This window comes from Amblyomma maculatum, chromosome 1 (assembly GCF_055883805.1).
Source record: "Amblyomma maculatum isolate TAMU_Amacu chromosome 1, ASM5588380v1, whole genome shotgun sequence".
Taxonomy (NCBI): domain Eukaryota; kingdom Metazoa; phylum Arthropoda; class Arachnida; order Ixodida; family Ixodidae; genus Amblyomma; species Amblyomma maculatum.
In genome coordinates, this window is record NC_139344.1 from 240,084,463 (window position 1) to 240,105,590 (window position 21,128).

A 21,128-nucleotide genomic window follows, 5' to 3' on the forward strand; every position below is an offset into this window, starting at 1 on the left:
AGCATACCCCAAGTCATCGTATGGATGAAGTCCATGCAAGGTCACTGACCAAAGCAGCCAAAGAAAAATAAGAAAATGGGGATGGACAGCGATAACAGAATGAAGGGAACAAGTGAACAAGTAGGCAGGGAAAATGGAAGGACGCCGTCAAAGACAGACATATGAAAAGAAGGAAAACTACAACAAGCACAATGGTGCTTTCCCTCCTGTCGTTCATATCCCTTGCAACAGGCAGTGCATTGGGGTCTCGAGAGATGCTATTGCTCACAGCTGCTACCAAACTTTTACTGCCCTTACTATCTAGCTTCTACGTCTGTGTCTCAATCTCTTCCTCACTGCAAACAGCTACTGCATAGAAGTGTAAATACTCAATGAGACAAAGCTCAGGCAAGATGGCTGCAGATTGCAGGGGAAACAAAATAACAAACCAAGAAACCACCCCCCTTCGGTGGCTCAGCGGTCAGGGACTCGCCTGCAGATTCCGAGAGCACAGGTTCAATCCTGATTGTTTCAAAAAGGGTGAAACGAAAAGCATTCATGTAACCTGTGATGTTTCCGCACATTGAAGAACGCTAGGTGGTTGATATTTCCGTAGGCCGCCACTATGGTGTCCCTCACAGTCTATGTCACTTTGAGACATTAAACCAGCCCCAAAAATGAGTGCACGTGGATGGTGGTCACCGCCGCACCGCAGTGTACTGGTGATGCGAAGAAAACTCACCGTGCTCGTGAGGCTTGACATTGGCTATACCACTAAGCTAGAAGCCAATCGGCGGCGCTAGCAAGGCCGAGGTGCGATGAGCGACAAAGACCCCGCAGCAGCGTGAACTGCACAGCCAGCAACGCAGAGAGAGCGAACATTGAACCTTAGGAACTGCTGCATTGAATGAAGTTTCGGAGTGAAGCATTGGAGCAAGACCATATGAGGCGTTAGCACGAAGCAGCCACTAGCTCACACCGAATGTTTAACTATAGGCTTAGGCTAGTCACTTTTTTTTTTCTCAATTAAAAAATAACATGTTTCAAGAGGAAAAAGAAAACAATTATCTAATGCTTCAGGTGGGGAAGAAGGCTGGAGAATTGTGGAGCAGCTTTGGAGCAATGAAAGGAGTTTTGGAGAAATCAAATTATGTTTCAGAGAATGTTTCTTAGGCCGACCGCCTTTATTAATTGCCTTTTTCTATTCCCGACACACAAAATCGCCAATTTGGTTCCTTTTATGCAACATTAAATGCTTTTCCGAATATGAACGCATCCCTTAAAAAGGTAAGATAAACAGTCAAAACATGTAAAGATGTTTAAAATAACACATGCTGATCTAAGGAACAATTAGGAATAAACTAGCAGCAAACAGAATGCTTGCTGGTGCACTTCATAACTGAACACCATGTCTGGCCTAAAGGTCTTGCCTATCTTGACTGATTCAGACTTGGAGTTTACCAATTTGATGCACTCAAGCAGTGCCACTAGGTTAGAGTTTACATCAATGAGCAGCACAATTCTACGCCTCTGCTGATAAATTCCCTAGAGCTGGTCAGTAGTACCTTCATGAAGGATAGGCGGCACTCTAGGGTAGCCTTTTCATCTTTTAGCTCCTTTACTTCACTCCCTAACGCTTCAAGTAGTACATGTATGCTTTTTTCTGACTTAGGCCTGACACGCTTGTCATTGACAAAGCGGCTCGATGGTGAAGTACCAGCTTGTTTTCACAACAAAAGCATCAGAACAATTTGTGCATGTTTTGCAACCAGACAAGTTTCCTAATGGCTCACGGTAGTTTACGCTATCTGCTTCGCCTGCTGCTCTCGCTTCTCTCTCCACTAGCGATTCAGAAGGCTGGGAGAAGGTACACAGCCTTTTTTCGAGATTCCTTCCAATCGCTCGTGACCTATGTTATACTTGCGACCAATATTCATTACGCTCTATGCTCCCGCTGGTTTCAAAAATTTTATCTGTATTAAGTGCAGTGCAAAAAGTGTTGCACCTCTGGCACCGGTGCTCATCCAGCATTCCTATGTTCAGCTAAATTTGATAGCAAAACATTGTGGCAGCCAGTGTTGAGCAATATTCTGTTTTAGATCAGGATGGAGTAAATGGAGCACAGCTTCCACCCCTGATGCTTGTGGAAGACCACAAAATTTAATGTTAAAGTATGTGCATATGAGGATGAGTGCAGTACAGGCTGAAAATTTGCTTTTCCAAGCTTGGTGTTTTTGTTGTAGGAAGGAGTAAGTACAGTCGTGAGCAATATGAGCAAGAACAAACTTTTTGCACAAAATTGCGAACATTCTCGGTATTTCTCTATTAAATATGATGGCAACCTACAGATATCATGCATCCAAAGGAAACCTTCTACACGCGAAGGAGTTATGTCCATATACCCTCACTAACCCACTAAACATTTCTCAATTACGGTTTTACAGGTTGTTTGAAATAAAGAGTGTAATGACAGTGCAGAGCACCACAAAGGCTGCAGCTTCACAGATGCCTGCACACGCTGTCAGAGAGTAAGGGGTTATGCGCACTCGACCCACGCCATTGCAGTTTTTAAGAATGGCCAGCATATGCTCTGAGAAGTGATCTTGGACATGGTAAAACAAATAGCAAGTGCTGATGAACAAATTGCAAACAAATAAATTTAATGAGCAGCTGAATATGTTGGACTCTGGTGGTAATGCGTGAAAGAATAATTGTGTTTCGAGCTAGACTGGAGGAAATCTTGCGAACCCACTTGCAGCTCCACCCAAGTACAGGATGGTAAACACAGAAAGAAAAGAGAGTGTTTGTCAATGAAAGTGATTCACTTGCAACAAGTCATATTTTTGCGTCAGTGGACCAGTGATATGACAAGATGCCAGCAGACTGCTAGCCATCCTTCATATTGCCACCTAGTATTGCCATGTGGCTCCATAGGACACCTGGAAAATGACAATGTAGCTCTTGCTCCATTGCACATCTGGTGCACAAGCCATCTCCTCAGCAAAGGGTTAAAGAATGTGACAATACCAAGGCCACAGGAACCCTTTCATATACTTAGAGTAAACAAGAGTAAGTGCTTCAATAAACTCTAATCGGCATAATGAAAAATTGCCTAACTGCCCAAGACAACAACTCACTCACATATCCACCCCTTCTATGTAGCAGCAGTCTCTCTTCTTTCTGTTTCACCTGCAATTTGCCTTCTTTACCACAATTCTACATTTGTAAAGAGCCGCATAGGATGCTTTGTTCTGCTGTGACATGTTTAAAAACGGCAGAGTGAGGGGAAGATGACTACACAATATGAAAGAGAACAGAACAAGGGGTGAGGGCGAGCCTAAGTTCACAAGCCAACATTTCGACAAGGGGACTTGTCAGAACGTTGGCTAGCAAACTGAGGTTTCTCCTGAACCCTTGTTCATTTTTCTTGCATATTTAAAAGAGTTTTCCCAAGTACATCAGTAATGCTGATCCCGTCAGCAACATTGTGCTAGCTTTGCTAAAATACATGCAATCAACTGGCCCAAAGTTCCACCGTTCTAAGTTGTTGTAGCATGATACCTTCCTGCTTGTCCTCGGTTGTTTGGTTTTGTTTATAGGGTTTAACATCCCAAAGTGACTAAGGCTATGAGGGACGCCCTAGTGGAAGACTCCAGAAACTTCGACCACCTGGAGTTACTAGTATTGCACAACACACGGGCGCCTTCCTTTTCACCTCCGTTAAAATGTCCTCGGTTGTGGTACCTTTACCTTAATGTGGCCTAGCAGATAGCCCGTAGTACAGCACCCTTGGGAGAAAAGTTTTTGACACCTGTAATGAGCTTGCTTTTGATGCTCTTTTTCTGATATGTGTCCGTGAATAGTGTCATGGCTGCCTGCCACCTGTCTGGCTATCACAACAGAGCATTTTCATTTAATCCAGGGCTACCTGCACTCAAGCCATGCACGGACAAGCCCAACAACAAATTTTGCTGAGCCACAATGCGAGGGTATTTAAGAACTTTGCTAATTTATTTCAGGCACACCATGCCAACTTAAAGGACTAGAAAAGTATGAGGCAAAAAGCAGCTACTCTGGAAAAGTAGCCACCTAAAGAGGCTAATGAACTTGCCCCATTCATTGTCCTCGTGGACCACTTCTTCCTTCTGCTTCTCCACAGGTTCTGGAGCTCGCTTCACTGCTTCCCGGGCCTATTTTGCATTCAACCACACATGCACAAAGAGAAATTAAAAAAAAAAATCTATCAAAGGTGTCAAATGCAAAGAAGATTATAAAGAATATATAGCCAACATAAACGCAGTGGTTTACAGCTAATGGCGCACATCACCTGGTATTCCATCTGGCGTAGCCTGCAAAAACTGTCATCGCACTGGCTGTTGGGCTTCATCTGCATAGTGGGGAAGAAGTCCTGGAGTGCATTGTAACCAAGGTAATGGGACACTGTGCCAAACTTTAGCAGATACCTGCAGAAATTTGCAGTGCATATTGTTAGGCAATGTTTACGGTTCAGGTAAAAACACAGCGTAAACCAGGTTCCAAAAACCTATCCGATCCTAATGCATGCACCGCTACAGTTTCATAGCCTGCAGGTTGCATCAAGTAAAAAAGTGCAGCAGCATGCAGTAGTCCAATGGTGGCTACTGCAAAACGTTGCGGCAGCAAGTCTCAGAACTTGGCGATTCACCAACCGCAAATCATTTTTATATCACTGCACAAAGGCAACTGGCTACACAGCAGTTTAACAGTGCTGCCTCATGACTATGCATTGCCTATGGGGTCTTCATTCGTTAAGCAGTAATCTTGCATTACGGGAATGAAGCACGTGGCAGCACCATTAGTCTTCTGGAAGACTTTTCGCATCATATCGCGCTAAGCTAACTAAGCTGGGTAGTTACGTGACACTAATGCTGAAATGTTCCATAACAGCTCTTACTGCAAAAGTGGGAAGATGGAGAATGCATAACTGCTTTGTGCGAACACATCACATGTGGCAGTTCTATGCACTACCCTCTACCAGGGGACCAAAATCAACACTCTAAGCAAAAAATAGAGCTGTAATAAATCAATCTGTTTGGCTCGTATGCTTACATCCCAAAGCAACTCGGGCTATAAGGGACGTTGTAATAAATGCCTGCAGAAATTTCAAACATACGGTGTTGCTTACACTGACACTACACAGTAGATGGGCATCTTGATTTTCAACGAGAAGCAGCCGCTGCGGCCAGTATTGAAACCACATCCTTGGGATTACCAGGTGAGCACTCTAACCACTAAGCCTCCACAGTCAGGCATAACAGCCTGTTTAAAGCATAGTAGGGCATATCTTCTGCAGTTCTATTGTTTCTATGGCACTGTACATCTTTATCACAAAAAGAAGAAAAAAAAAAACTGAAACTTTGCCTATTCCTTGGCCTATTTGACACTGGACCAGTCAGATGTGTTTCCTGTCAGACAGAACAACAAAACAAAGAAAAGTGCGTCATATTAATGCTTTGTGGGACAGTACTATGGCAAATCAACTGTAAATGTGACTTCTGGCCTCCTAGTTCTTAACAAAATGAAGAAAGCAGTGGTAGTGGAGAAGTGGCAACACCATGCATGTCAGTGCACGTTAAAGAACCCCAGGAGGTCGAAATTTCCAAAGTCCTCCACTACGGCGTCTCTCATAGCCCGTGTCGCTTTGGGACGTTAAACCCCACAAACCAACCAACCGCTGTAATGGTCAACCATGAACACAGCTGCAGTGAACTATCAGAATAGAGGTTGCCAAGAAGTATACATTTTGTAACAGTCTTGTACGTGTTACAGAAAAGTAATCGGTTACAATTACTTCATCTGATATGTAACTAATTTCAGCAGTCAGTTACAGCCCCGAAAACATAAGTGAACAATTAAAAGGGGGGTAATCAATTACTGCTGCACTATTTTCCTTCTCACATTCATTATCATAAGACAATGAATGACACAGTGACTAGAATGAGCCAATGCAGCTTCCTTGATCTGTTGTCGGTTACAATCCATACACTGGTAAATTTCACAGCCAGTTGCTTTTGTCAAAGAAAACTTCTGAGGGCTGTCTCTGTGTATGCGTTAGAGGGAAGGACAGTGTTGTGCGAAGCTCACGAATGCCGCGCATGCCAGTTCATGGTCACACAAAATGCTGTGCTTCATTGTTATTCGTGCTCTAAAAGAAAAACACCCATGCTCATTAAACACAATGATCTCTAGTGACATCTTGACTTGCATCATGACTGATGTGATCACAATTGATTATTAAATCTTCGTCCGGGAAAACAGCAGACCAAAACAGCACCTTCGCAGAAATGCCATCTCAAGTCCACAGGAGAACAACATTCTACTGTAGAGGCGCTCGTTTCTCTCATGGGCACATACATGATGGTATTACTGGTACCACTAATGCATGCTGTTGGCACAGGTGATGTGGACTGAAGGATTAATTTGAATGAATCAGGTAAGTGTCCTGCCCAAATCAAGTGTGAAACAAAAATTAGTCGAACCTCGTTATAATGAAGTAGTACAGGGCACAAAAGTATGTTTGTTATATCCAATACTTGTTATATAGGTGTGCACCCAAAGTCCTGTAAATAAGCTTGCTAATAAAATGAAATAAAATGCTTACTAATGTGTACAACTAAAAAGCGCGAAAATGCCCAATTTTTTTTAACAAACGCTTGGTATAAACATGTAATCTCGCGTTTTGTTTCGCGTTGGAAAGCAAAAATGAATACTAAGAAGAGATGTTGCCTCTGCGCACAATTTGTGCGACAGACAACGGACTCGAGGAGTGTAGCACGCGCGCATGGGTCAGTTCGCAGTAGCAGAGGCATGGCAGGGGCTCACGCCACGAGGCAATGGTGATGACATGCCAGTCACATGCCTGTCAGCTGTTGCATGGCTAGACTCGAGCAGCAGCGGCGGCAACGCTCGAGTCCGGCCATGGCCGTTCATGACATACGAGATCACCGCGCGCTTGGAGGCGTGATCTCAAAGGGCATGGGCCGTTGGTGCTAGTTTTTGTCGCCGTCACTAGATGACACGGCGCGCGGGTAATTTAAACACACTTCTATGGCGAGCAATTCGATTGATTGAAAAATGGCATTTATTGATGTTTTTTCCCAGCTCATTTACGCATTTTTTGCCGTTTTAATGCAAAAGAACTTCTTCGTTATATAACCAATCTAGCGTAAGACTGAAATTTTGTTTCATTATACAGAAAGAACTCCCATAGAAATAAACCATAGACAAACCGAACTTTGATTTTAGTTTGTTTTATCCGACAAGTCGCTATATCCGTGTTCGTTATAGCGAAGTTCGACTGTGCCACTAAATGCCAACCCTGGGCAAAACCTGAACAAGCGAACAGTTGGGCGGAGAGAATTTTTTTCCAGCATACACTGAGCAATGCAACAGTCAGTATACCTCGTTACAACCAACTAGCTCAAACCAGACACTTTCGGGAATGCAGGTTTTAGGAGTCGTCCTTGAGCACAGAAGCCGATTTCTGAAGATATGCAAAGAGTCTATGCAAACTTAACTATTTTCTTTCTCGCAAAGTCTATATACTATATATACTCACTTTAAGGCATTTTGCACCAGGAATCCTGCAACAATTCCCATTGTAGTAGGCAGGCTTGCGGCGCATACCCCTTCACGCTTTAGTGTTTTTTCATCTATGTTAGAAGCAACAACTAATGGAGGTGCACACTGCAAAGGAAAAGAAAAAAAAAAAGTCGCACGAGTCAGTCATCTCTGTTCATTTTTTTAAGGTTTGAAAGATTAGCTTATTATACAAATGAACGAGTGTACGAAATAAAACTGCAGGGACCCAACAAAATTTATTTTAAAGGCTCTTGAATGCACAGACAGGTTAAACGAGATTATATATAATGTGACTAATGACATGAATATGGCCTACTACCAGGAGCCAATTGTAATAAGCAGCCTACCCATCCTGGAGACACCCTAGACAATTAATGTCACCTGAAACAAGTTCTACTGCTCTCTCCTCCACCCTCCTTCAATGCAAATTACTCTGTAGTTGACCAAGTAGATCCTTTTAATATAACAAGCACTGTTCTATTAATTTAAAATTTGCGACATTTTGTTTCTCGGTATTCTTTCACGATTCCAGTATTTTGAAATCATGAGGCATGGTGTCTGTACACAGTTCCAAGCTTTTTCGAACCAAAATCTCAAGTTCTTCCATAGATTTCTTGTCACTCTATTCTGCCCCACCAGTTTACCATTCTTCATTTCTTAAATGGTTTTCACGTTCATTCAAGTTTTCATAACTCCCTTCTTGACTTTACCTATACCTCAATTATTTCACTGGCTGCCATGCTGGTAAAGAATTCACCTGGTACATCAGAGAAAGAATAAACTGCAATATTAACAGAGTCTAGAAGAAGAGGCTATCTATTATCTTTAAAGGATGTGCAAAAAGCAGAATTTTTCTAAAAAATATAACCCTGCTAAGGCAAAATTATAGGCAACTGACCCTGGCAACATTTATTGCTAGAATGCTAGCTAGTGTGGCTAGTTTAGCAGTGCTGTTAGAGGAACTAGAGATATTAAACGGGATATTAATATCATAGGATTTAGTAAGGCTAGAAAGCCAAATGAGGCTTATACTCTACTAAAGGGCCTGCATGTATAGTGTTATTGAGCTTCACCGGAGAAACGAGAAAAAGGAGTAGAGTTGCTTGTCAATAAGCATATAGCTGGTAATATAGTTGAGTTCTGTAGTTAATGAGATGGCATGCATCGTAATTAAGCTTAATAAGTGGTATAAGCTGCCGCCTGCCTGCTTGACATAAGTCTGCAAACGCAGTGGCTTTTCATGCGTACAAATGTGTATTTAAAAAACACAAACGCAGTTTTATTTTCCGTTGCATTGCTGAACGAAGAGGGTTAGTAGCACGTAAAATTTCCTTCTTACCCATCCTCCACAACTGGGGTTGTTTTGGGATTCATGGGTGCCAGACCGGCGATTGCTAGGGCCCCCTTCGTAATGCGCAGTTCTCCAACTGTCTATTATCTAACAACAGGATCAAAAATGCACTTTCCGGGACGCCAGTCAAGCACCCTAACCCCTCAGCCACTGCGGTAGGGCATCTCTCCTGGTAAAAGCAAAATGTATTGCTACAGACGTAACGGGCAATGACACAGGAAACAGAAAGAGCGAACCAGTGAAAGACCAACAAAAGTGCGCACCAGTTCTATGATCCCGGGGAAGCCATCTCGCTTCCATCTGCAGCCTGACTGTTTCTTGCCTCACTGGCTTAACATTACAGATGTCGCCTCTATCGAATTCAAGTAAGCTACGAAAAGTTAAGCCAGTAAAGTTACAACTTCATTGACTAAACTTTGACACTGCTTAATTAGCAATATGCTTTTAAACATCGTCAGAAACTGCTGAATATTCTAACTCATCTACTATTTCTGCAATAAACAGCAGCACTTGCACAGCTTGTTATGTGGCTATGCTGCCAGAATTATGTCCTCCCGGTCCTTGCTTACACCCCTCCCCCCCCCCCCCCCCCCCCCCCACATCAAGGCAAAATAGTAGCAGCTTCTCTCATAGATTTATCCACATGGAATGAGAGCTTGGAATGAGGCACCTTTCTCAAGCAAATTACTCACAGCAAAGCAAGCTGTTTTGCCTGGAACTACAAGTTGTATGTGACCAGAGACTGCATTTTCACTGACTCCAGATTCCATCCACACTTGGTTCAGCTCATTGCAGGCCTTGACAGGAAGAAATAAAAAGGAAAACCATTAGAGCATTTCTGTCCACAAAACCACATACATGTTAATCCAGTGAACTAACACTATAAGTAAATGGCATCAAAATATTTATAAAATTGCACATGCAGTGCAGTCTTTCAAAAAAAAAACAGTAAAACTCCCATTTGTGTGCCGAGCACCACATATAAAAGAAAATGAACAAGGGCTGGAGGGGTGCCTTAGGCCATTAGGCAATATTCTGACAAGAGAACTTGTCTTTGCATAAGCCCAGACGTCATCTGTTTTCAAAACTTTCGCTAGCAGACAGTCTCCCCATAAACCTTAATCAGTTTGTTTTCTGTTGTCATGAGTTCCATCTTCCGGCCTTCTCTCTACTAAAGCATGACATAAGTTACTTATAGGGGCACTCGAATATTAGAGAAACAAATATTCAGAATTTTCAGAATATTCAAAAATTTGTGAATTAACTGCGGTTTCAGTAGACTGCATGCTTCACTGCAATGCTAGACTGCGCCGAGTCTGCAGTGAAGCATTCTCAAAACGTAAAGCAGTCATTTTGTGAAGAGGGACCTTTCTGCAAAGAGGGACTTTCCAACAGTGTGCACTAAGCGAAGCAATTGAAGAAACCAGGAACAAATGTCGTTCTCGTTTCGGTTTCATTTCAATGTAGACAAGCATCGTGCAATGCTCATCAGATAAAATTACTGTGATGCAAATGGTTTTTGGCAATTTTTTCAAACCTATTCAATTATTCGAGCTTTCGATTAACATGGCAATTTGTTCTGGTCCCTTGAAGACCTAATTAATGATAGTTGACTGCATTCAACAGCGATATAAAAGGTCCATCCAGTTGCATGCAGGTCCTTCCTGTACAATAAACCGGTATATGGAATCTTGTATAAAATTCATACTGAATCTTTCGATAGGGTATACACTACTGTGCAATTCTAGCTTAATTTTATTTGCAAACACCATGTGAGCTCTAGAGTAAACACAATGAACTATGTTAGCTATTTTAATTTTCCATTTTTCTTTTTTCATTGATCAGATACTGAATATAAGAAGGCATTTTCCTCCCATACCTGTAGGTTGGTTTGTGGGGTTTAACGCCCCAAAGCGACTCAGGCTATGAGAAACGTCGTAGAGAAAGACTCCGGAAATTTCGACCACCTGGGGTTCTTTAACGTGCACTGACATCGCACAGCACACGGGCGCCTTGCTTTTCGCCTCCATCGAAAAGCGGCCATCGAGGCCGGAATTCGATCCCGCATCCTTGGGAACAGTAGTCGAGCGCCGTAACCACTGCGCCACCCCGGCGGGGGCCTCCCATATCTGTATTTAATTTGTATTCGAAAATCAAAATATTCGTACACCCCTTGTTATTTCCAAGTGTTTAATTCAGCAACCAACACTTCAGTGAACAGAAAGGTCATTTTAGTCATGCAGGCAGCATGCCACAGTAAACAAGTGAAATTTCAAGGCACTCAAGGTTGTCTACAGTTCAATACATACTGTGTTAATAGCCATGCGTGCTTCAAAGTTGTCCACACAACTTAGGACAAGTTCTACTGGACCGCCCAGCAGGTTGCCAGTCCTAAATGAACAGGAATTAGTAGAAATTTTCATTAAAAAGCACCAAAGAAACAGCAGGATTTAAAACTTTAACCTTCGACTTTTTCTGAACTTGTTTCTTTTTTTTCCCTAAAATTGAAAGTTCCTTCACAATGCCTCTAAGAATTGGCCAGACAGTATTACAACTTCCTTTCCTGGAAGTTGTGTCACCTTAAATAGTATCTAGCTAGCCGCCAGATGGCAGTTCTTAATCGACTCAAGCAACAGCATTGCAGGCAAAATTCAATCACGTAAAAATAAAAGCTCTTCTCCTGAGTAGAACATAGAAAGAAAAAAAAACTTTAATAAGAGCATGCAATCCCCATATCAGCAAGAATTTTACTGTCAATGTGTACAGAAATCCATTAACCTAGCTGTAGCTGCTTTCCCAATATTATCCCTTGTCAAAATTCAGGAATAAATGGAATTAGTTCTAATCTGAATGCTATCTAGCAGCATGGCGAACCCCCGAGACAAAGAAAATTCTGCTGCAGAACTTGAGTAAGCATGTGCTACAACAGTCTGGCCGCATAATGCAGAGAAGAGATATTGTTTAAATATTTGTTTGTTTTAGGTATAAAACAAGAATATTACGCATCTATTTTTTTCTTTTTTGTCGCAACAAAAAGCTTGCTGTTTAAAGTGCTCGATACCACAAATTTTTTTTAAATGCTGTAGAAAATTTCCACTCGAAATTTTCAGTCAGTACATGTGCCCGTTATTATGAGCCCAATGCTGGAAACCGTGACAAGCGACCTGACAAGCTCACTGACCAGACAGTGTTTACATTTTTGGTACAGAGTACCGCCCATTTCTGTTTCCACCCTAAAAGCTGCTACAAAACAGGGGCATAAGCCTTGCAAACAAAGTTTTAGTGGACTGTGGTTACTTCATTCAGGGCATTCAATAATAAGGCACCACCTGATGACAAAACCAAAAATCACGTCATCGACAATGCAAAGAGAACAATGCTTTTCACTGGAGGGCACACTGGAGAGAGCACAAAATATAATAAAATCTGACTAATACTCTGGCACTAAAAAATAACACTGTGTAGTTAAGGAAACAAGAAGGTGTGGTCACGTGGTGGGCTACAATGATGATGGCAAGGTTTCACCACAAGGCAGCACTTCAGCTTGTTTAACGAGATTTTAAATGCCAAATTAAGATTATAAGTTGTCGTTTCTTGAATACTGGAGTACTGGAGTACTGGAGTAGGTATTAAATCTAAGCAATATGAGGCAACATCTTTTCATTTCCATGAAAATTTCAGGATATGTTTTGGTTAGTGTTCGGTGCCTCTCAATGCCAGTCTAAATTCTTATAAGGTCAACGTATAGAATTCTAATGTCTGGCATAGCCTCAATACAGTATAGTGCTATTCAAGCTGGTCTCAAGGATAAGATAAAAACTATTATCAGGACAACTGGTTTGGTTTGGTTTGGTTTGTGGGGTTTAACGTCCCAAAGCAACTCGGGCTATGAGAGACGCCGTAGTGGAGGACTCCAGAAATTTCGACCACCAGGGGTTCTTTAATGTGCGCTGACATCGCACAGCACACGGGCGCCTTGCTTTTCGCCTCAGTCGAAAAGCGGCCGCCGAGGCCGGGATTCGATCCCGCGTCCTTGGGAACAGTAGTCGAGCGCCGTAACCACTGCGCCACCCCGGCGGGGTTATTATCAGGACAACTGTTTGGTGCATAAAAGTAATATTATGAGATGCAAGGTGACATGGGTACTGGCTCTACGCCTGCTAAAATTGTAAATTGTTAAATTTAGCCAAGCAAGTGGTAATTATTCTTTGTATGCACAGTACACGACATTGCAATGCCTAAGTGCCCAGAGAGATTGTTGAGAGTACACTATTTTAAATTCCTACTGAAATGCTAGCTTCAAAACGATGGTTCCGAAATAGAGAAGCAAGTTTAGGCAGTGGAAATGAGGTGACAGCCAGACTGAGCATTGCCTACTTAAATGGTCTGGAGCCCAGTTTAAACTTACTCCCTTTATAGTTGGGAAATGGATTCAAAGTATGACTGATGTCAGTAAGTACTGTATGCTGGTTTCAAGAGACAAAAACAGAAGAGGAGGAGTGCAAACGAATGAAAACAGTGAGAATAATACTAGAAAAGACACTTTCCATTCAACTTGAAACTTTCAGGCAGGTGAGCGCTGCTGTTCAAATGCCCAAACCGCACTAAGAAGACAGAGAGAAAACAAAATAGCAAAACCGGTCAACATGCCTCAGGCTGAAAATGTGAAAGGGGAAAGGGAGGGAATCTGGTGTTAGGGCAGTATTCACACGGGGAAGCATTTCGAAGAGGAGGTGTGGGGGCAACGCCGGCTGGCGGAACCCCCCTCCCTTGCTCCCGCATTCACACAGATGACAAAGTATGAGAGGTGTGTCACTCTTGCCAGACGACAGAGGCTCGGCGAGTGCCAAGGAGAGCCGTGTCTGCGCTGCCTGCCTCGCTCCTTTGCCGCAGCCAGGTTTAATGTGCATTGTTGAAATTTTGAACTCTGATAATGTGGATGGGGCGGAGAAGGCACGAGGCAGCCGGAAACAGGTTTATGATGAAATAGCGAGGATATTTTATATAAAATATCGCATCAGTTGAATGTCAAAATAAGAGCTCAGAGACAAGGTAGGCATCAGAGCCATGACAAGAACAGACTAGAACGCGTACCCTCACTCTTTTTTCCATTACTACTAGGTCCCTAAATGAGGAGTGCAGTTACTTCAAAAATGGAATGAAATCAAACTATTTTATTTACTTTGCTCAATACTACAATGCCCGAAAAAGATTAAAAGGCTGCCAGCCGCAGCTTGAAAAACTCCCTGTAAATATTCTTCACACGGCGACTGGGCTTGAGCATTCGCGGAGGTAGTATGAGATTTCTAGTTTGTACACAAAAAAAGCAACATACCAGAACAAAATAATTACATACCGCATATGTCAGTAGCATTTTACTAATAATAGGCACTGAACTTGGTAAGGAAAAAGGTACATGAAGCTTGAATAAAAAAAAAAAAGAAAGAAAGAAAAAAGTTAAGTGCGAAACAAAGGACGCGAAAACATCAAGAAAATGTTTCATCGAAAGGTGACATATTACAGCTAATTGTTTTGCATGTTTTTCTATGGTCATGCCATGTCTCGAAAGAATGTTCAGTTGCTTCAGAAAGTTGCAGCACAATGACTGCGTATAATTAGTGGTGCTGCAGAGTGGCAAGACCAAAAGTTGTGGTCTTGCACTGGATAAGCAGGCGTGAACCAAATTAAATAGAGCATTTTACCAAAAGAGCAGTGTTGTACATGCGTAAAAGTATAAAGGTATCAGTGTATAAAAACACTGACCTGAAGATAAGTTATGAAGTAATGCATCAGTGTGCACATGCGATAGCATGTTAGCAATATTTTGCACTACGAGTTTTTGTGCGACAGATATTCTGACTGTTACGTTGGTTATCTCATTGCAGACGCGAAGGCTGTACGTGATAAATGGTTAAAGGAAAACACTGTAAATTAAAATTTTCATTGTTGTTGGAAGACTGTTCGAGGCGACAGTGGATGCCAGCCGTTTTATTTTGATTTACTATGAACACTCTATATACTGATTATTTGTCCCACAAACAGAGAGGGTGGCGTACGACCGTCCACCACTATGATCTTCCACACTAACATACTCAAGATTGCTTTATTGCACTCCGCATCGCGACCGACATACCGACCGATATAGTGGGTACTCTTCAGCCAGTGAAAATGGAAAAGAATGGTTCTTGGTACGTCACAATAAGCTCTGTCCCATTAAAGGAGCCCCCCACCACACCACAACCAGCTACAACAACGCACTTCCCGCAGAGCGCAACCCGCGAAGTTGCCAGGAGAGCGAAGAAAAGGCCGCGGACAGTCTTGTGCCAGCTGACAAAAAACCCCCCACCCCTGAGGGGCCCTCAAGAAACCAGTTCAGGTGCCCAAAGGCGGCTCGTTTTCACAATATCTCGGTCCAGAGGGGTGGGTTTCTGCCCCGTGTGGATACCCTTTAGCCTTCCAACCCTAACAAAGAAACATTGAGTTAGCCACCCCTGCCCTATGTGGTGCCCACATGGAGGGACGATGCCCTCAGAAAATGCAGCTACTATATGCTGCCCTGGCAGCACAAGTGCATGCTAACTTCCACTGCATGTGTGAAAGACGTGGCCTTGACTGGCAGTGCCAACCTCAGCAGGTGAAACAAGCTGGCTGTTTTATCTTGAATGTTTTAAGTGAAACAATTTTCGCTCCAATTTCGGTAATCCTTTTAGTTGGCATCTGGAACACATGAGAACCGGAAAAATTGGCAGCGAGAAAAACATCAAGGCGCCCTTTTAATGTCCCGAAATGAAGCCATGAGGGCTCCCAGACTAATTTCCTCACATCCCACAGGACATGGGTGATTGTGCATTTTGCTACCGATGAAATGTCATTGTCAGAACCAAATCAACGACCTAGCGATCGGTAGCTGAGCACCACAATGGAGAGCGGGCGCTCTACTCTGCTGGTTATGAAAACTGCCAAAGAATGCCTTTGTACACGTGCATGCATATGTGCACGCATTTGCTAACACAGTGACAGAAAATTTTACAAAGGAAGGAGAGCTAGAGCAAAAGTAAGAGCGCAAGGAGAATAAGAATGGATTAGGATGGTCACTAGGTGCCTGACCGTAACAATGAGAGACAAGAAATGTGGGCTAATGCCAGCTCCAGAATAGATAAATGATCTCACATATGCTCAGAACTGTTCTCTCATGTACACTAATGACTATCCCAGAGTTTTACTTACAGGTGCAGCTTACAGTGGCCCTACAAAGTTGGGAATTTGGAATGCTTTCATGATATTCTAAGGAGACAATGTACTTATTTATTCTTTTTATCGATGTAATAGACAGAAACTCACTCACTATATTTCTGCATAAGAACTGGACTTAAAAAAAAAAAAAACACTAACAAGCAGTTAAGTAAAACATTATTTGCACTATGTAATTAGTAGTCTTCAATGCAGTGATACAACGCTAAGCATATCAAGCAAGCTCAGCAGAAAAAAAGAGCTCTGAAATAATGCTTACATGGAGAGATTTCTCAAATGGATCACAATACAAACTGACCATGCAGTATCACAGCTACCACTCCATTGCTCCCAAAAATCCCACGTAAGTGCCTAATCAATGCAAACTCAGGCTGCATCTGCAACAGAATCAAAATGACAGTAATTCACCTGATCAAGTCCATGAAGTGCTGGAAATTGTCAACAGTGGTAATGTTGTGTTTATGAACTTGAATTTCTACATCTGGATTGATAAACCTGCAAGAAAATTTCAAGAAGCAAAGTTTTAGTACGGCTATAATACAGTGCAAGTTAGATTTTTAAAGGCAAAATTAACCTACATCAATGTCTCTGCGGCCGCATCCACCTTGTGCATACCTGCTTGGTTTGGCTGGAAGAACAGCCTATTCATGTTGGCAAGTTCAACTTTGTCATAATCAAATAAAATAAGCTGCACAAAAAAAGAAAAGACGATGATTAGAACAAACCTGCAATGTGAAAATGACAACCAGGTGCAAAGTAAGTTCACTGTGATATGTCTCGTATAACTTCTTTCCCATGCGAGTGTGTACAACACAAAGTAAAGTGCCCATACAGACAGACATAACTGCTTTTTGCAAGAAAATTGTTTTCTTACATTCAGTTTTCAAACACAAGAGGTATTTGAGGTTTAATTCGGGATGCAGTCCTTGAGTGTTTCTTAAAACTTTTAGTGATGTGTGCACTTGGCAAGTGCACATCATTCATAAGCACAATTTCGCACTGGCAGTAACAAAGGAAGCAGTTACTAATAAAGAGAAAAGAGTTAAGGAGGCTTCCCTGGCAGTGACAAATGGCACCACTGTTCCTTACACTAAGAGGTTCTAGTTTTCTAGACCAATATTGATTCAGGTGACAAAACAAAAGCTTAGACTTGTAGCAAGCATGCAAGTAAAAGAAATTTGGGTTTCCAACTGCTTCTTAAAATCCTCCAAGGTAGGCTGCAGCAGTATGTGGATCGGGAGCTTCCGGACGTGCAAGCCGGGTTTCGCAAGGGCAGAGGAACTAGAGACCAGATTGCCAACCTTCGCTGGATCATGGAAAAAGCAAGAGAGTTCCAGAAACCCATATACTTCTGCTTTATTGATTATGCGAAAGCGTTTGACTGCGTAGGTCACAGCAGATTGTGGCAAGCTCTCCAAGAGATAGGAGTTCCAATTCACCTCATCTGTCTCCTCAGTAACCTGTATGAAGGGCAAGAGGCCATAGTCAGAACTGGGCATGGTCTTACTGATTGGTTTCCGATTGAGAAAGGAGTGAGGCAAGGCTGCATACTGTCGCCCTGCCTATTTAACCTATATGCAGAGTGCATCATGAGGAAGGCCAGTCTGGACGAGTCTCCAGCTGGAGTGAAGATTGCTGGAAAACGTATCAACAACCTTAGATATGCGGATGATACCACTTTAATGGCAGAAAGTGAAGTGGAATTCAAGAGACTTCTGATGCGCGTAAAAGAAGAGAGTGAGAAGTTTGGGCTTAAACTGAACATTAAAAAGACAAAGATCATGGCGTCTTGCCCTATCAACTCCTGCAGCATCAATGGACAAGAAGTGGAAGCTGTGACAGATTTTCTCTTCTTGGGCTCCAAGATTACCTCGGAAGGAGACTGCAGCCATGAAATTAGGAGACGCCTGCTTCTAGGAAAGAGAGCAATGGTTAGCCTTGACCGCCTAGTAAAGAGCGGAGACATTAGTCTGCCAATCAAGATCCGTTAACTCGTGCTATGGTCTTTCCAGTTGTGATGTATGGATGCGAGAGTTGGACTGTGAAAAAGGCTGACCGCCGAAGAATTGACGCGTTTGAATTGTGGTGCTGGCGAAGACTCTTGAGAGTTCCTTGGACTGCCAGAAGATCAAATCAGTCAATATTGTCGACCATAAACCCTGACTGCTCATTGGAGGGTCAAATTCTAAAGTTAAAGCTCAGCTACTTTGGTCATCTGATGAGAAGAGAGGAGTCGCTGGAGAAAGATTTGATGTTGGGAAAGGTTGAGGGTCGCCGGAGAAGGGGTAAGGTATGCTGATTAGGAATTAGGTAATTATGCAAAATTAAAAGCGAATGTTCACCAAAGCAAAAGGGACACTGTGATCATTGCATCAACACTCACTATTAAAGAGAGCAGTGTCTGTCACGTGGCCACTGACATACACTGCAAATGAAGTAAACACTGGCTTTGAGAAAATAAAAGGTGCCTCACTAATTGGCAGACACCTCAACCACGCTGTGAGGGAAATGAGAAAGGTGAGAGTACAAACGAAAGAAAGAGCTGCTGCAGTGGAGAGCAGCAATAAATATTGCTGTACATAAAAGCTTGTGCACATGTCATAGAGAAGGCAGAGAAAGTTTCCACAGCTCGAGGAGGCCACAAGGTTAGCTCAGAATGATGATGCCGCTAGGGTAAAAAGCACAGCAGTGCACTCGCTCTTAGCACATGTGATGGATGCAGTGTTGTCTACCAGTGCCTAGCACTCTTCCGAGTATTAATGAGGCATCCACATCAACTGGTGCATGACCAGGAGAGAAGCCATGCAAGACGGAGGCAGAGACCAAAGTGTGACATGCTGAGGCCATGCAATGAAAGCAGCGCGAGAATGCTTAACTTCTGGCAAAGAGGCTCAGGCAAAACGACACCAACTGAATATGGATCTCGAATTTCGGAATGATCCAGGAGCATGAGAAGCAAGTCGTTCTGTGCAGGAAAAATGTGTATGCTGTGAGAAGAAATTCATGTGAGTATTGAGTAGGCGACGCAAATGGGACTCCATAAAGCTATCGCATTCTATTCAAGCTTCACCCTAGTTTCTCGAAACGTCGTGTGCAAGCACATATGCTTCCACTGGATTTTCTCATCAATAAAAGCTATTATTCTAAGAGACCTTACGATTCTACTCCTTTTGTGAGTGCTGCATGAAGCATTACAGAGTAACTTATTGTTGGGGTCGCCACCTGTGAACTTAATAGTGGCACCCTCCAAGCTGAAGCTCAGTCAGGGGGGATTGAAATAAATCAGTTTGTGTTTGGTTCTGGAGCGGCGTGGTTGCTTGGCCCTCTCTCTCGGCCTCCCGGCACGACAGCACAGGAACGCCCACACAACATTTATGATGCAGCCCACCCACTGCATATGTGGTAACTCGCCCTGCTGCATGGGCCTGGGAAGTGGGGAAGGGTTCAAGCTTTTTCCAAGGAAGTAGTTAGACTAGCACAGATGAAGCACATATGTCCACTTGTCATGTCCACTCCAAAGGCCAGAAAATATCAGCTAAAAAGTGAGTATGATCCCTATCAGGCTTAAAGCCTCCCTACCTCCAATTAAAGGCCCTGTAATACAATCTTGCCCTCAATTTCTCAGTCTGTGTGTGAGAATGCATTTGCATGTGTGCTTATATGCACGTGTTGCAATGTGAAGAAAGAAGTTTTTAAAAGAGAACTTTCCACCCAGCGGGGCAGTGCTTTTCCTGGGCCTTCATTCAAAGCTGACAGGCACTCCCCAAAGTGATTTTCTGTATGGGAAATGCTGTTAATGCAACAGCCTCTGTTAAAAAAAAAAAAAAAAAACATTAGCTCAGAAGGCCCTGCTATTTCCACAGTGTACATTTCTTCGCGAATGGACAGATTTCCCCTTTGGCCACAGTGCGTTAGGAATCGTCATATGTACAAAAATGTGGCATATGGCAGAAGTATGGCACAAAAACGCTCACCTTTCCGATTCCACACCTTGTCAGCATCTCAGCAGCAACACTTCCTACGCCGCCTACTCCAATAATAGCTACAGTGAACATCCTGATGTCCTGCAGACAAAGGAACAACGAATTTCAGCCGCTATGCAAGGCAAAAGTGTTGATGCCAGTGACTTGCCTCGTAGTTATCGACGACACCCATACGCTTCAGTGCCATTAAACGGCTGAAAGTAAAGCACAAGAGAAATTAAAATAAATACAAAGTAATAAGAAATGGAAGAAAATACACTAGCAACAACCTAAGCTTGCACAAGGAAACAATGCTCCAAAAACGGTTGCTTCAAAACTTTCGATCAATATTTAGGCGCTGGAGTTCCTAAAATGCGCAGTCAGGCAGTTCTGAAACTTTTAACTCTTTCACGAAAAGCGCGACATAAATGTATACAAAGTGGCTTAACACGACGAGAAATGCCAGGGTGCCAGAAGGTAAGCGGAAAGTGACACGGTTTTTTTTCTTCCACCTGCAAAAAGTCATTATAGCGACAGTCCCAGTAAACTGCCGTCCGGGAAGATGCCGGTGAGTAGTTCACTCAAATGTAAAACTACGAAACCGACCTGTAGGGATTTGTGTCGGTGACTTCGGAGCTCATCTGGGCAACTTTTTCTTGCAGCATAGTTACGCGATCCATCGTTGGACGCTGCTCTTCCCCAAGTTTTCTGTCAAGCTCTCTCGAAAATTGAGAACCCAAGTCAAACTCCAAGAGCGTATAAAAGACAGACTACCAAAACACTGTCAAGTGTAATAAGCAGCGAACACCCAAAAGGCGTTGACAGATGCCTGCTACTCCTGAATGCGTGCCACGCACAAACTGGAACGCAAGCACGCGTGAGACGCAACTTTATAGTTGCTAGACTACGTGAAACTGCGAAGTGAGTTTAAGCGAAAAAAAAAAAAAAGGCCATGCAAAAAATAC

The 21,128-nt window shown here is 42.9% G+C and overlaps 1 protein-coding gene across 1 annotated transcript in view; it reads right to left on the minus strand.

Annotated features, from left to right (window-relative positions):
• Positions 1–21,046, minus strand: part of Uba5 (Ubiquitin-like activating enzyme 5) — a 28,958-nt gene extending 7,912 nt beyond the window's left edge. The window contains exons 1-10 of the mRNA XM_084590677.1: positions 20,770–21,046; positions 20,333–20,378; positions 20,176–20,265; positions 16,780–16,889; positions 16,610–16,696; positions 11,260–11,341; positions 9,643–9,747; positions 7,577–7,704; positions 4,307–4,442; positions 4,091–4,169 (exon numbers count right to left, since the gene is read on the minus strand). Of these exons, the coding sequence (XP_084446803.1) occupies positions 4,091–4,169; positions 4,307–4,442; positions 7,577–7,704; positions 9,643–9,747; positions 11,260–11,341; positions 16,610–16,696; positions 16,780–16,889; positions 20,176–20,265; positions 20,333–20,378; positions 20,770–20,843 (937 nt within the window). The 5' untranslated portion in view covers positions 20,844–21,046. The remainder of the gene's footprint in view (positions 1–4,090; positions 4,170–4,306; positions 4,443–7,576; positions 7,705–9,642; positions 9,748–11,259; positions 11,342–16,609; positions 16,697–16,779; positions 16,890–20,175; positions 20,266–20,332; positions 20,379–20,769) is intronic.
• Positions 21,047–21,128: the final 82 nt, after the last annotated feature.